The sequence below is a fragment of the Toxorhynchites rutilus genome, chromosome 3, assembly GCF_029784135.1.
Source record: "Toxorhynchites rutilus septentrionalis strain SRP chromosome 3, ASM2978413v1, whole genome shotgun sequence".
In the NCBI taxonomy this organism is placed as follows: Eukaryota; Metazoa; Arthropoda; class Insecta; order Diptera; family Culicidae; genus Toxorhynchites; species Toxorhynchites rutilus.
In genome coordinates this window covers 302,345,404-302,360,429 of record NC_073746.1, presented here as the reverse complement: position 1 = coordinate 302,360,429, position 15,026 = coordinate 302,345,404, and the positions used below count along the sequence as shown (strand labels likewise).

At 45.0% G+C, this 15,026-nt stretch overlaps 1 protein-coding gene across 5 annotated transcripts in view; it reads left to right on the top strand.

Annotated features, from left to right (window-relative positions):
• LOC129775354 (homeobox protein cut) overlaps positions 1–15,026 on the top strand; it is a 372,272-nt gene that overhangs the window by 331,648 nt on the left and 25,598 nt on the right. For 4 of the 5 annotated variants that reach the window (XM_055780016.1, XM_055780018.1, XM_055780019.1 and 1 more), the window contains 3 exons: positions 9,142–9,323; positions 9,782–9,903; positions 11,358–12,617. In XM_055780016.1, coding sequence (XP_055635991.1) covers positions 9,142–9,323; positions 9,782–9,903; positions 11,358–12,617 — 1,564 coding nt within the window. The remainder of the gene's footprint in view (positions 1–9,141; positions 9,324–9,781; positions 9,904–11,357; positions 12,618–15,026) is intronic. The other variant, XM_055780021.1, reaches the window with a different exon arrangement.

The following is a 15,026-nucleotide window of genomic DNA, read 5'->3' as shown; positions in this document are numbered from 1 at the left end:
TCAAAAATTTGAAATAAATCGATTTCGTAGAACTTGACATATCGTGTACCAAAGCTTGAAAAAACTAGTTTCGAGTAAAATGCGTTTGAAGTTTTGAGTCAAGGCCGTTCTAGATTATCTAATCTCCCTATGTCTACTACTCAGTGAGTAGCATGGAAAAACGATTATTTCAAATTTCTAGACTAGAATACTCTCTTAATCACGGCTTTTAGTCGCCGTGGCAGTTTTTAGACAAATTTGTGTAGATATTCCTGGTCAAATTTATTCGCACGCTGTTTCAAAAGCTTCGAAATAGGATCTTTTTGTTAATAGCCCTTGTTTTATGCATTTTATCATCCAAATATCCCTCTGAATTCTCATTTCGCGAGTGTTTCGGATCATTGAAAAATGTTGTTAATCTCCAGGCCTGATAAATTCTAGTTGTTTTTTCTTGTTCCGCTTGTAGATGAATGGGTGCATAAGTGCCAAACAGCTTTCCAAGTCACTTTAATTGAGCCGACAGCGAACAGTAAATCTGCTAACATTGAGATCTATTGTTTCCACGATATTCTTCGATGAAAACTTTGGATTTTGCCAGTTGAATAATCCAGACAACCTTACGATTAGTTGTACACCACTTATATCCTTTACCGGATAAATTCGTCACGATTCCTTGCGTTCCGGACATTTTTCGTACGTGCTGCACAGCTCCAACTGATATAGCTTACTTTGTAGCAATTTCCCGATAGGGAACCCCTTCTTGAAATATCGTTAATCACAAAATTTCTGATTTAAAAAAACTATTTGCACGACATTCTTTCGGTTCGAATACAAACCCCAAATGGAGGGAATATCCACGAAGTTGTGACGTTTCGAACCAGACTATGTTGCAGTGCTGCCAAATATTAAAACTGACAGAGCTTATATTGTCCCAAGGCATAAAACTCGAAGGGCGTTATATATTTTGTCCACGTCAAAATCCACTTTGGTGGGCATTACAATTTTCAGTACATCTTGCTCGCATTTATGAATGCATTCACCAACCATCTCACCACTAAACGAACCGTAATCAGCGGCATTATCAATCAAAACTTCGCTTTAATCCAATGATCGGCATGAAAATGCGCAAGGAAGCAATGTGACACCTTCAATAACACCGTACCGGAACACATCGACCGCGAACTTCGTTCCGGCAATGATTTTGTACTTTTGGAAAATTATCTAACGTTTATTCCGTTTTATGATGCCGTACGATTTAGCTGGAGACACCTTTTTTTGTCGTTGAACACTTCGTTATAGCGGACTCCTCTTCTTCGAGGCTAGCGTAATTTGTAATTGTGTAATGCTTGATGCAACGAGATTGTAATCGACGCTGAAGTTCCACCGAACAAAATTGCACTGCTGTTTTGCAATATTTTCCTTTCTTTCAACTTTTGTATCGAACTGTATGTATATGGATATGCGTGACATCAGCATCAGGAATGAACGTTGTCTGCTCGCTAGCTGGATGAGAACAATGATTTCAAATCGCAACTGGCTTTTTAATGCCGAATAAGTTGAAAAACGGGCAGAAACGAATGCATCAGTTGCCCATTATTGACGGTACGAGTAACTAAGCACACAAATTGACAGAACAAATACATGGGAAAACGAGAAAGTTTGTAATTTTCATTAATTTAAACCATCAGAACTCATTCATAGCGAAAATAGGTAGCAACTTTAATTTTATCTCATGAAAACGTGAGCTGTTTCCTGATTTGACAACCTTACTTAAAGACATAGTCCTACGTCAAAATAAGCGCGTATTTCAACCCGAACACTTATCGGTTTGCAACCTACAGACCATGTTCGTACAAAAAATATATACAAAATAGTGACAATCACATTGACAATCGTGTGTCCACATCGCAGATAGGCTACTTAAGAGTGTTCGTAATTTTGATTATAACAAGAAACCGAATTTCAGAAAAATAACCAAGTCATGTGAGTAATTGTTCCTAGAATCCTAAGTATATGATTGAACAACAAAAACAACGCATAATGAGTCTCAAACTGACACCCAGAGCAACACATCTTATCGATTGCGGCGACTTTGAACATGAAAGTTCCGCGAATGTTCACAGCCAGTCCGTGGGCTTGATAATATGATTCGTAACTCAAGAGTGTGCTGTTAATACAGCTGTGATTGCCAAACTAATCGGTGCAGTCAGAACGGGTCCATCATTCAAGGTGCGACTGTTTGTCCACTTGGTAAGTTAGGGCAACAATAATGAAAACAATACTGAAGAGAGCTTTATGAGAAGATAAAAAATTATAAAAAATAGACGACCTTTGCAAGGTAAAATTTTGTATTGAATAAAGTTCTTAAACCGTGTACAATCGTATTGTTTTTTGTTTACAGAAAAAAATAGTATATTTTTAAGATGTGTTTCGGTTTTGGCATATTGACCCACCTGCTAGTATAATACTAAACGTATCAATTCATACCAATTTGAGAATATGACTATTCTCGCAATTGTCACAGTGACTAAATTCACTGAAAAAAGACATGCAGACCAATGTGTTTACAGATGTGAAAATAGTAAATTTTGTGTGAACGTAAACCTTTCATAAATTAAACTGCAGTGGTCGTACTGCTTTTTCACTCTGAATTTTGGTTAGATGAATCAACGCAAATTATTCATTCGCTGAGATTATCGTTTGCTTGATGATCGTTCTTTTATTAATCGATTTTTGTAGTCAATATTCGATTCATCAATTAATCGAACGATTGCCGGACATCGCTACCCACGACTCGCTGTGAACGCACACCCGGGGCACGGGCGCAGGGAAAGGGGGACGCACTGTGTTTTGAAATAATATTTGGAGATTATTAGGTTAAAAGTGGCTAACGAAGAGCAAATATGTGAGCCATGCTCGCGAAAATCGATATTAATTACCGATTCGGCGTGTGATGGACGGGGCTCTTCTACATTTTTCTTCGCGTGCTCAATGACAAATGATGACAAAGTCAAACTGACAGCGCGGTGGCTTGGTTTGACACCCTCCGGGGGGGGCGCACCTAATTTTTATGCCATTTGTTACGATTATGGTGATTATGGGGACCTAGCATATCGATCTCGGCGGAATGGGTCCACTCACTCGAGACTCGCGCGAGAGATGGAGAGACCATGCGAAATGTCGATTTTTCATTATTCCTCAAATGAGCACTTTCTCTTTGGCGTGTGGTTTTTGTTTTGTTTAAGTGTGTTTGTGTGTCCATTTCCCTGCCGCGATGTAACTTTTGATTAATTATTGAGTGGGCGACAAGAGCCACGACCGCGACGACGACAACGACGGCGATGATGACGATTCTTGCGACGAGAGTGAGCCAAATATTGACTAATTTATGATCCGGGCCGAATGTAAATACGGTTCTGCTGGAGTGATGCTCTGTGGCGTCGATTTATTTTCATTACTATTGCTGGTGGTGTCCTCTCTCTGTGTCCGCGCCGGACACAGTATTCCTTTTAGTTTGACTTTGACGTTACGTAAAAGCTGAGGTTTCTAATCCAGATCAACTGCCGTCAGCCGCTGCGGCAATCTTCGAGTGCGGGAGCTGGTGGCCGAGTCCTGCACCCGGACCGGAGAGTATCGGTCATAATTCATAAGCGTGCAGGCGGGGGCCATGTGTTGCGAGTCGAAAAAATAATCCTTTTTCTGGAGGGATTTCGCCCTCAGCTTTGCCGGTGCGGTGTTGCTTGGGCTTCGGCACCAATTCCGGTGTCATGTCCTCAGCCGACTGCGGACGACCACGGGCGCAACGGCTGCGATATATGTAAATAGATATAAATTTTATAAATATACATCCAGGACTGGGAACCGGCTTCGAGATATTGCTTGATGAGTCTTGATGCTTTTTTTTTGTTTTTCATTCGAAGCCAGATGCTGGTACGTGGAAAACATCTCCGGTCGGGAAAGCGAGGAGCCAAAAAAGTGATATATACCTCTTGGAGTATTACCATTTCAAATCAGTCGACCGTTACTTGCTGTTCTGTGTGCTTTTTTCCGGGCAACGCTACGTTTCCGCAACACACAATGATGTCTGCCGCCAGCATCATCAAGATTATCTATCACATTATTCTCGAATTCGTGGTTACCCCGTCCTCGGTGCGGGTCGAACTTGAGCCAGAATCGAAACGACAACCACTCATCCCTCCAGCTGACAATCCTCGAGTTTTGAGCGTCAAATGAGCGCGACTATCGCGCTCGGAAAAATATTGAAAAATATTATTTATTTGTACATTTACAACTCGGTAATGTAATTGCGTTCGAACAGGCGGAAGAGACGGACTCCTGCGCGTCCGTTTCGCCCTCCTCTCTTTCCCATTCCGTTCTTCAGAACGTTACCGTAATTAAAAGCAGAGACAGCACTTGAAAGTTTGCCACCACTTGAATTTTAACGATTTCGGTCCCATTCAGCCGGCTGATTCAAATACATGACGGGGAAATGACGAACGCGCGTTGCCATAATTTACATACACTGTTTTTTTTTTTGCTCGCATCATGCCTCTCTCCCGCATATCACCAATCTATTGAAATTGATACACTCATTAACGGTGGGAATGCTCGACTTGACGCGCGCTGTCATTACCCTGATTAATGCAGGTGCACAGCCCTATCGGGCGGAACCGAGGGGTTCAAAGATCGCAGATTAGAATGCGCGATTTTTTTTCCCGCTCTATTATCGGTGTAAGATTTTTCCGCCGACACAGGAAAACACGCATCCCAGCCGCAGCCAGACGAGTCCTTCTCGAGCGCCATTATTGCTCTTGTTAATACATTTTTGTCCTCCGTGTTCTCTCAGGCATCGCTTCGAACAATAAAGCATGGTCCACATCCACGCGAATCGACTATCGTCCTCAGAGCCGAAACATGACCGAAAATAATCTATACCCTATTTATGAATATGTAGATGATAGCACTGTGTGATACCCCTGACCGACCATTATTGTAAGTATTCAACCCCTCTGCTGCCCGGTCAGCCTGTGGCTGGCTGGCTGGCTGTCAAGCAGGGTGAGCGTGGAGACCGAACCAGAAGCGATAGCCGAAATTGAAAAATTATGTCCTTTTCTTTATGACCACCCCCCTCTCGCAGTCCCACCACCCAGAGTAGCTATTATTGCGGTCGTCATTAGCTCCACGCGGTCAGTGTCCCATCCCCTGCAATCGCGTTCTAAACAAATACACACACTCATGCTGCCTTTTATTTTTTACTTTTTGCGCCAGTCCAACAGCTTTCGCATGATTACTATTATTTCGCCTGTTGTTCGTCGTTCTTTTTTGGCTCTCTTGAGTATGAGTCATTTCGGTGGCTCCTTCCCCCGAAAAAAAAGAACAGAACAATTCCACGCTTTTACCATTATTGTCATTTGTCAAAAACAAAAAACTGAAACTCACTCGTTCACTGTTACCTCCCGTGTATTTTCCCTTTTTTTGCAGGGGGGGGGGGGGCGAATTTTTGTGCGCAATCGATTTTCCCCTCCGCCCCAAAAACGGAACTGGCAGGGGGTTGGCGCTAAGACAGTTATTAATAAATTTGATGAGTTTTCTATGTTTCGTCTGATCGTGGAATCGAAAATTGTCGAAATTAGTTTCCGTTTTCCTCCCCTCCCCCTCCCCGACCAGATCAATTGTTACGAGAATGGAATGCTTTACCGGGAACTTTGCTTTGATTGAGCGAAACCCGGACCCGGCAGTTCAGGCTGCGGTGAAATTCTTATTTCCCCCTGCCGCGCCCGCCGTCACCATCAGCATCATCATCGTCGCCTCCAGAATCGGAATCGATGGCGCTTTGTTTTCTTCAATTCGAAGGAATTCAACTGAAAAGAGAGAGGAAGTTTTATCCCATTCCAACCTGTAACTTGGTGCGGGGGTGGAAGGAGGCGGGTGGGAACACAGAATTGGAGATATTAATTTCTCCTCATATATCTTGCAACCGAAATAGTTGAAAATCGCTGTCTGAAAATGAGCAAAGATTTAAACGAAATTTACGCTCACTTCATCTTCGCAGGATTTGATGTTTCCTTCTCCCCCCGGATCCTTCATTCACCACAGACAGAAACACATACACACACGCACACTCGCACACAGGGTTTGACAGTTCGAACGAAAGGATTTGCGGTGTCGTAGTTAGAATTTTGATTTATCGCCTTCCAGCTCCCATTCGATTTTCCCCCGGTTTAATGGCAGCTTGGGAAACCCAAACTGACGGGGAAATTAATGAAACAGATCAGAATCGAATCGGAGGTGAATCTGTTACCGATGCCGTTGTTCTCACCGAGCTTATTACATGAGTCGAAGGCGGCATCTTCAACCCACCTTCCCACGGGCCACTGGCAGTCATTGAACGATGTGCTTGCTAAACACCTCCCCTCCCGGATCGAGACAGTGCACAGAGTGAAGATTTATTCCGCATTCCTGGCATTCGATCGCTCTCGATTCCTCACCCCACCTCCCCGAACGCACTCAAATCGGTGTGTGTCGTCTGTGATTCGAATTCCAATTTGACGGCTGCTTCTAGTGATGTCTGATTTTCAAAATCAATCGCTCATCAACTAATCGAATGCTTCTTTCAGCTGTTTGTTATTCGATCCGATCACTCTACATTGATGTGCCTGATTGGTCTCAGTTAACGGTGTCGATATCATGCTAATTTACAATGTTTTTATCGACCTATCCTTTGTATTTGACAACCAATTACGAGCCAACACTGTGCCAATCTTGCACCGAATGCAAAACTGCTCGACCCTCGTTATGGATGGTTTGAAGAACGAAGAGAAAACAATGCAACGTTGTTGACAACTATTCATTTTATTAGACATATACATAATTAAATTGCCACGCTGGCATTTGATTTGTTTTTTAGAGTTTTTGACGGTTAGTGATTCTTCCTGATGGAGTTTCAAACTTCTCCATCAAATCCGCATATCGACTCTGTTCACTTTACATTTCTCCCAAAATTGCATCCGTTCTGGAGTTTTATTGCATGGAACAGATTACCTGAAATATATTATTTCTCTCCGAGCGGTCTGACAAATAAATATACATTTTGTTTTTTTCATTGTTTCTCCTATAGAGATGATCTCGAGTTCGTGAAGATCCTCTTTTTCTCAGATACCAGTTGTAACTCTTCTGATTGGATGTAGATTATACTTACCCTCAAAATCCATTTACAGCATGCATGTTATACCACAACAAATTCGCTTCCTTCTGTACTGCTCTCATATACCGCTCCCCTAACCCACTTATCAACCAAACGATCGCACCATAAACCATAGAGTCGTCTTTAGCTGTCATCGCCAAAAACACAATCTTGACTCGCGGATCATAGATCTTAGCCGGGGCCTGTCTAAAATAAAACCAAATAATGTTCACGCAAAAAAAAACGAAAATAATTTTGTATATCTTGAATATTCGATAGTTGGTTCACTCTCTGCTGTGTGTTGATGACAGTTTAGTGGGACAGAGGAAAAAGAAGCAGTGATGCCATTTCACACAGTATAAATTGTTGCGCACAATTATAGCTGAATCTGTGGGCATTGCTGCCTGCGGGGTAGAAAACGGGATTAGATTCCTGCCCTGTGCATCGTTATGATAGATATCGGGTCTATAACCGCTCGAAAATAATCGAATTTGAAATTCATCGTCCCGAAATAATCGATCGGTCACACTGAGAGAAATAGTTAGTACATATGATATAATTAATTGTTTAGAAATTTCCTACCGTAATTATTTGTGATTGTTCATAATTATTCAAGTAATAAGGTGTGATTCGATTGCTGTTTCGTTCACCAACGCATTTGTATCACCCTTCAGAAACACAAGCTAGTTCCTATTTTACACCAACCAAAAAGGTAATGGATTTTAAGGTGGAGTAAACTCACTTGAATGAATTTTGTAAATAAAAACTAACTTTTCCGTATGAAATATGTTTTGCTATTACGCACATTACACAATGATATCCCCGTATCCTATTGCATATACACAGGGACTCACAAGTTCCAGAACTTCGATCCACTTAGACTCGAAAAAAATCTTTTTTTTCAGTATGTTTAAGATCATTGTCCTGTTGGAAAATGAAGTATTCGCCGAGGTCGGTATTTGCAATGTGTTCACGAGGATAGATGAACAATGCTACTCTTGTAGCGCTTCACCTGATTTTTTCCAAACTCTCACTCATCGTACTTGATTAAAGATCCCAAACTTCGATTCGCCAGTCTACCGAACACGTTTCCCTGAAAGACACCGACTTACTGAGAAATTTTTTTGCGAATGCTAGCCGTTTTTTTATTTTTGGGACTAATGTATGGTAGTTTTCTAGTGAATTTGCTCTGTAATCCATGTTTTCTGATCCTGCGGCTAATTGTACGTGGTCGGATACTGGAAGCTGAAGATTGATAGATCGAATGGTTACCGATGGATTCTCCTTGATTTCGCGGATGATCATTGAATGAGTGCGACGGTCTTTTTACGAACACTTCCTCTACGCGCTCTGTCAGCCACAGAGCCACAGAGCTTCTGGCACTCAAATCTCCTGTACAGAACCACCACTGATACTATATTTTGCAGCAATTTTCTCTTTGTGATAGATGGTCCATACAGTCTTTTATCATCGAATCTCGGATGTGAATTGAAATTTGTTTATCAATCATGATTTTCTCTAGTTCCAACATTCTTTTCAACGATAAACAACTGAAGCACAACTTGAATCGAACGAAAATGGTGCGTACCAATAGTTTTGACATTAGGCAACACCAATAACGAAGGTTGCGTCAATGTTTTGTTGTTGAAATTATTGGTTGCGCAGCATTCGTTCGATTAATAATAGATTGTTGTCGTCGAACGATTATCAGACATCACTGGCTGCTCCTTGGGTGAGCCGACCTTGCTCGCAAGAAAGTCACAAATAAACAGAGAGACACGATTTGTATTTATAACTATTTAATGGATTCACAATAATACGACATGACGGCAAATTAATTAATTTCGAAATGCTGCCGATGCTGTCGACGTCGTCGTCGTCCGCTGCGGCGCCAGCTAAGAGGCGCATATGACAGTATGTCAACGATAATTAATCAAGCTTATAACTCCCCCTTCCCAACCCTTTTTGCCCGGAAACAGATCTCAGCCCTGTTCGAGGAAGTGAGCCGGCTGCGGACGGCCATCGCCAACATCCAGGAATCGCACAACCTGCAAATCCAGCGGCTGGAGGATCGCCTCGAGGAGAAGCGGCAGCACATCGTGCGGCTAGAGTCCCGCATCGAGAAGCACCAGGATTTCGATGATCTGAAGAAAGAAAACAAGTAAGTATCGATTCGTCCCCCGGATGACCTCCAATACCTCCGCAAAACGGGAAAAAAAAACACCCACCACCACCACCGTCAATTTGCTTTATAGCTGCCACGTTTCTGCATCTCATTACCCGCCGCCGCCGCCACAAACTGTTCGGCAGTGATTCGCGCGCGGTCGTTAAATTCTGTGGGCAAACATACACGCTCCTACCCCCACGGGGGTAAAAGCAAAAATCCGCGCGCGGGAAACAACCCCTCTTCAGAGCAGCAACAAAAAAAAACCCTACACGAGATGAACATCGCGTATCTACTACCCTTCATCCGTCAAAAAATTCTGGCACTTTTCGGTGGTGGTCTTCCCCCTGTATTATTTATGTGTCAGTGGAATTCGCTGCGGGAGAGCCAGTAGGTCAAATGCGTGAACCCCTTCTCTAACGCCGTCTCTGTGTTTTTTTTTATTCTCTTCACAGCATACTGCGATCGGTAGACCTGAGCACATCACACGAATCCAAGCAGTTCCAGGAGCTACTGCTTGAGCGCACCAAAGCCCTGGCGGCCCAAACCGAAGCCATCAAGTCGTCCACCTCCGAAGGTAAGCCTCTGATACTGATACAAGCAACAACAAAAAATGCAACAACGCACGCGGCGCCACTGCTGCTGCCGCCAACTCGTTATTGATCTACTTGATCCCGAAAGAATAACATTTTACTCTTGGAGTTTGGAGGGAAGTCCAAACAAACCGTCGTAAGTGACTACACGTGAGGTTAAACAAACTGCGTCGGAGGTCCTGGAGAGAAGGGTCATAAATTTTCCCCAAAGCATCATCATCATCGCTTGCGTTCGCTCGGAAGCTCGCGCGCCGTTAGATGTAATTATGTTTACATGTTAATGACGTGTATCTTTCCACGCTCACCCAACCCGGCGGTGGCGGCCGAGATCAATTCCAACAGCTGGTGCAGCGTGCGTTAGTTGCATTTTCATTCCAGAGCCGGCCCCACCTCACTCAGAAACCGATTCACCAAACTGTTCACCAACCATATTCTCACCAACTCACCACTCCTCCTCCCCGTCTGTTTGACGTTTCTTTGGGTTACTCTCACACACACACACGTTTGTGTGCGCGCGTGCTATCAAACTTTGACAATCGCACGATTGACCTCGTTTGTTTTTGTTTCGTTGAGCACTATTGTGTGTTCACCGTGGCGCGCGAGTCTTTCGTCACCCGTCCACCTCGACAACGGTTCGGAAAGTGGAGTATCATTTTTATGAGTTTTCAGATTTTCCCCACACACAAACAAACACAAACACAAACACACACACACACACACACGTACACTCTGGCCGTTTGTTTCCATTCTCACACTCGAAACGAAACAAAAAAAGCAAACTTTTAAATTAAACACACAGAAAATCTCCCACGCGTTCTCTCAGTCAGTCACACTCGCGCCCCGTGTATCGCCTCCAACGCCCCTCTCCTGCGACGAGACGAACATCAAACTCCAATAATAATAAAATCAAATGCTACGGGAGCCTGACTGATGATTGTTTTCCGGAATTTTGGCCCCGCACTCGATTCGATTTGCAGTAAATTTTTAATTATAATCGAAATCCTGAATCGGAAAACAAAAATATGAAACAATCTTTGCACGCTGGGAATGAGCAACTAGATCACGTCTTCAAAAAGTTTATTGAATTCAAATAAAACTTAAAACACGAAGAAGCGCGCGCGCTGGCGCTGCAGCCAGAAGCATCCAAGCATGCCATGCGTGGGTGCTTCCAATCCAAGTCGTCAGTGCTCTGGCGGGCGTTGATGGAAATATTAAAATTTATGGCTTCTGTTATTGTTATTCTACTCTCTATTCAGTTCGATTTCATGGGAAAATAAACATGTTTTACATAAGTTTGCTTGCCTCATTCCATGTGACCCCGCGGCTCGCGCTTTTACACGCCCACACACCATATCTCTCGCTGTTGCGCTGGAACTCTGGAGTCAAGTTCCTCCTGTTAACGTGTTCCCCTTTCTTGCACCTACTTGCCTCGTTACAGGATCTCCAGCGAGCGGCCAGCCGAAGTCTGCTTTGTCGCCATCGACGAGCAACTGCAGCACCGCTGGCACCATCCCTCACGCTAACGCTTATAACGCTAGTAACGAGCTGCCCAACAGCACTAACGACAGTAGCGGCAGCCCCGTCATTACCACTACTACAACCACCACCGCCACCTCCACCAACAGTATCAACAACAACAACAACAACCAAAACATCAACAATACCATTACTGGCAACAGCAGTGGTGTCAAAAGCAATGACCTTAGCACCAGTTGTAACATTGCTGGAACCCCGAGCCGACCTGCCTCGACTCCAACCGTCATACCGTCTCCCTCAACCGGTGGCGTCGCGGCTACTGTCGCTCCTCCGCTTCCTCATGGTGCGTCCACCGCGGCCACCGGCACTAGCTTGCCGCAGCTGAATCCTTTTCTTCCGCCCTCGTTGCAAAATGTCGAACAGTTTGGGTCATTTCTGGGCGAGGAAATCGCTAGCACTTGGCGACGCGGCATGGAGCTGGCACCACCACCTCCTGGTCTGGCCGCAGCAGCAGCCGCCGCCGCTGCCGCAGCTGCAGCCGCTCGAAACCACCCACAGCTATTAATGAACCATCATCATCATCATCCTCCCACAGATCTAGCCCATCAGGAGCAGGACAAAGCCAGCTCGTCGCACCATGATAACTCCTCGAGTGCTAGCACACCGATCCTGCAGGATACCTCCCGACACGACGAACACCTGAACGGTGGTGGACTCACGCCCATGCGGATGTCCAAAAGTCCCCTCGAGGACAACAACAACATCCTGGGACCGCTGTCACACGCCGGGCCCGGTTTGATGCAGGGTCTACCGTTCCAGTTCCAGGATCGGGGTCATTTCCGCTTCGCCGAAGACCTCCAGCTACCACCGGGGGCAATGGTAGGTCGCCTGGGTGACTCCCTCATCCCCAAGGGTGACCCCATGGAGGCCAAACTGCAGGAAATGCTCCGCTACAACATGGATAAGTACGCCAACCAGAACCTGGACACGCTGCACATCTCACGACGCGTCCGGGAGCTGCTCTCGGTGCACAACATCGGCCAGCGGCTCTTCGCCAAGTACGTGTTGGGTCTCTCCCAGGGCACCGTATCCGAACTGCTCTCCAAGCCGAAACCCTGGGACAAGCTGACCGAGAAGGGACGCGACAGCTACCGCAAGATGCACGCCTGGGCGTGCGACGAGAATGCCGTCCTCCTGCTCAAGTCGCTGATCCCGAAAAAAGGTAAGTCATCGTTGTGCCAATCGTACTGGATTTACGTACGACGCGTTCGTTCGAGAACGCGTCGTATATTCAGCAGTAAGACTAGGGACGCTACCCCCACAACGAAACATTTTTGTTTTTGAGGCGAGAGTGTATTGGAAATTCGTTTTTCTCCTGTTCTGTTCCATTTCATCAGCGTTCCGCGCATTGTTATTATACAATTTTTTATTATTATCTTCATTAGGAATTGCCCCCGAGGGAACCCGAACTGTTCTTTGTGTGTATACATTTTTTTCTGCTTCTTCTCGACGATTGTGTATTACCCCCCTCAAACCATACAATTAAAAGTTGCCCATGTTTCTCGTTCGAGTGAGCTTTAGCACCTGCAGTATTTTCGACGGCGTTCGGAGTTCGAGGAACAACTATTGCAAAAGACGATTTTAATATTCGAAGCCCAATGATAGGAGCTGCCACTGCCTTCGTCGTCGGTCGGTTGCAGTCGAGATGAAAATGCGCGCTAGGAAGCATAAATAATATTTTATTAAAAAAGTTTCTCCCCGCGGGAGAGTTGGGGGGGGAGAAATTTGTGCGATCGCTTTCGCCGCATCAGAAGAAGACTCCTCGCTGCAAAGTAGCTACTTTCCAGAGGGGTTTGGCTGGAAGAGACGATAGCAATTCGATGCTATTCAAACAGTTCTTTTTCACTCCAGAATGAGCGCAAGAGCAGCGCGCGGCCCGGCTAACGTTGCATTTCTGCGTGCGGAAAGGGGTTTCTGGTATTTATCTTTCGCCGAAGGAGAATCTTCAACTGCAGCGCCCAAACGATGTGCGGCTCGCTCTCAGGCAAAAAGATTAATATCAAAAATTCACCAAATTGGCAGATTTTGCTGCTTCGGTTTGCTTGCGTCGAAATGGCGGCGTCTAATGACGACTGATGCGGCGGAGTCTTGTGTGTTGTGAGGTGGTGAGAGTTACTGATTGCAACATACAGAAAGTCGATTCTCGGCGCAAAATACACACAAAAAAACCACACACTCGGAAGTGCTTCTGCTACGACTTTGATCCCGCGCTTCGCACAGGGAGAAGGCAGAGCGCCACTTGACCCGTAACGCGCGGGGCTTTTCATGCCCAAGCTACTCACTGGTGGCGAGCCGGAAGAGATATTGATTCATAATTAAAATTTCATTGTTTTCCTCTCGGTTTGGCAACTCCCACGCCAAGACGTGTGTCAGATGCGCTGTTTGACGTCGAATAATCGGAGGGCGAATTCACCGGAGAACCCACCACAGTCGAGGAAAGAGACTTTGATTAGTCATAAAAATCGGTTCCGCATCGGTAGCCCTCAGTAGCCGTCGTCATCATCGTCATCATCGTCATCGATGCGAGGGATGGGAACGAAAAAACAATAATAACTGTTTGTAAACAAGTGGTGGCCTTTCGTCGCCCTTTTTCAACTCTCTAAATGTCAATGTTTTGTTTTTCTTTCTGTCTTGTGAGCATTTATTGAACGATTGTTGCTTCTGAGACCTCGATTTAATCGGATTTGACATGATTAATCGTTCGGACAACAACAAAGTTTGCAATTAATTGTGACAGTTTCCAAGATAGGGCTGTCAAATTAATCAGTCGGAATAAGTCTGCCGTGTTTTCACACCTCATTCGATTAAATATTCACCACCGATGCCACTGGCAGCATACGGCAGCCGAGAATACAATCAAACTCATCTATTATTCAGGGAAAACAAAGCAAGGAACCACCAAATCTGCCTCCCATCTTGTGCCTGGCCGCATTCACTACATGTGTGCCGCTCATCACTGTCTAGCCGGAGAGCGATAATTATTGCCTTGAATAAATTATAGATAAAGGCAATTTATAGCGCAATCAAGACGCTCCGAAACAAAGTTTCGAGTCCTTCGGCACGATGCAGCGTTTCCGGAAATCCTGAGGAACCCGTGCGCTCTTCGGAATTTTTACCCGAGAAAGCCGTGCCGAAATAAAATCGATTACCCCTAATCCGCTCATTAAACTTGTGCCTCATCATCTCCCCACCACCACCCTTCATTCCGAGTTCCGAAAGAGTTCGGAATAAAAACTCAAACATTTTCTTTGCATCAACTTTTCCTCCCATTTTGGGGGAGTTTTTCGTGCCATGTTTACATATGAAAATGAGCTCAGCCCTCCCACTACTCGTCCCGTCTTCCTGGCATTAGTAAAATTTCGGAAAAAGCTGATTTCACGCCGCCCGCGTATCGCGTTGCCGGATTAAAAACTTTAGCTCGCCTTGTCGAATCGTAACAAGCCACCGCCACCGCCACCGCGCCCCGTCAATTAATTGATGTGTGCACAAACATACTCGCACATGATTACCATAGAGTCCCACCCCTGGATCCTCCTGTCACGGATCGGAAGGTAAACAAATTTTGACGATT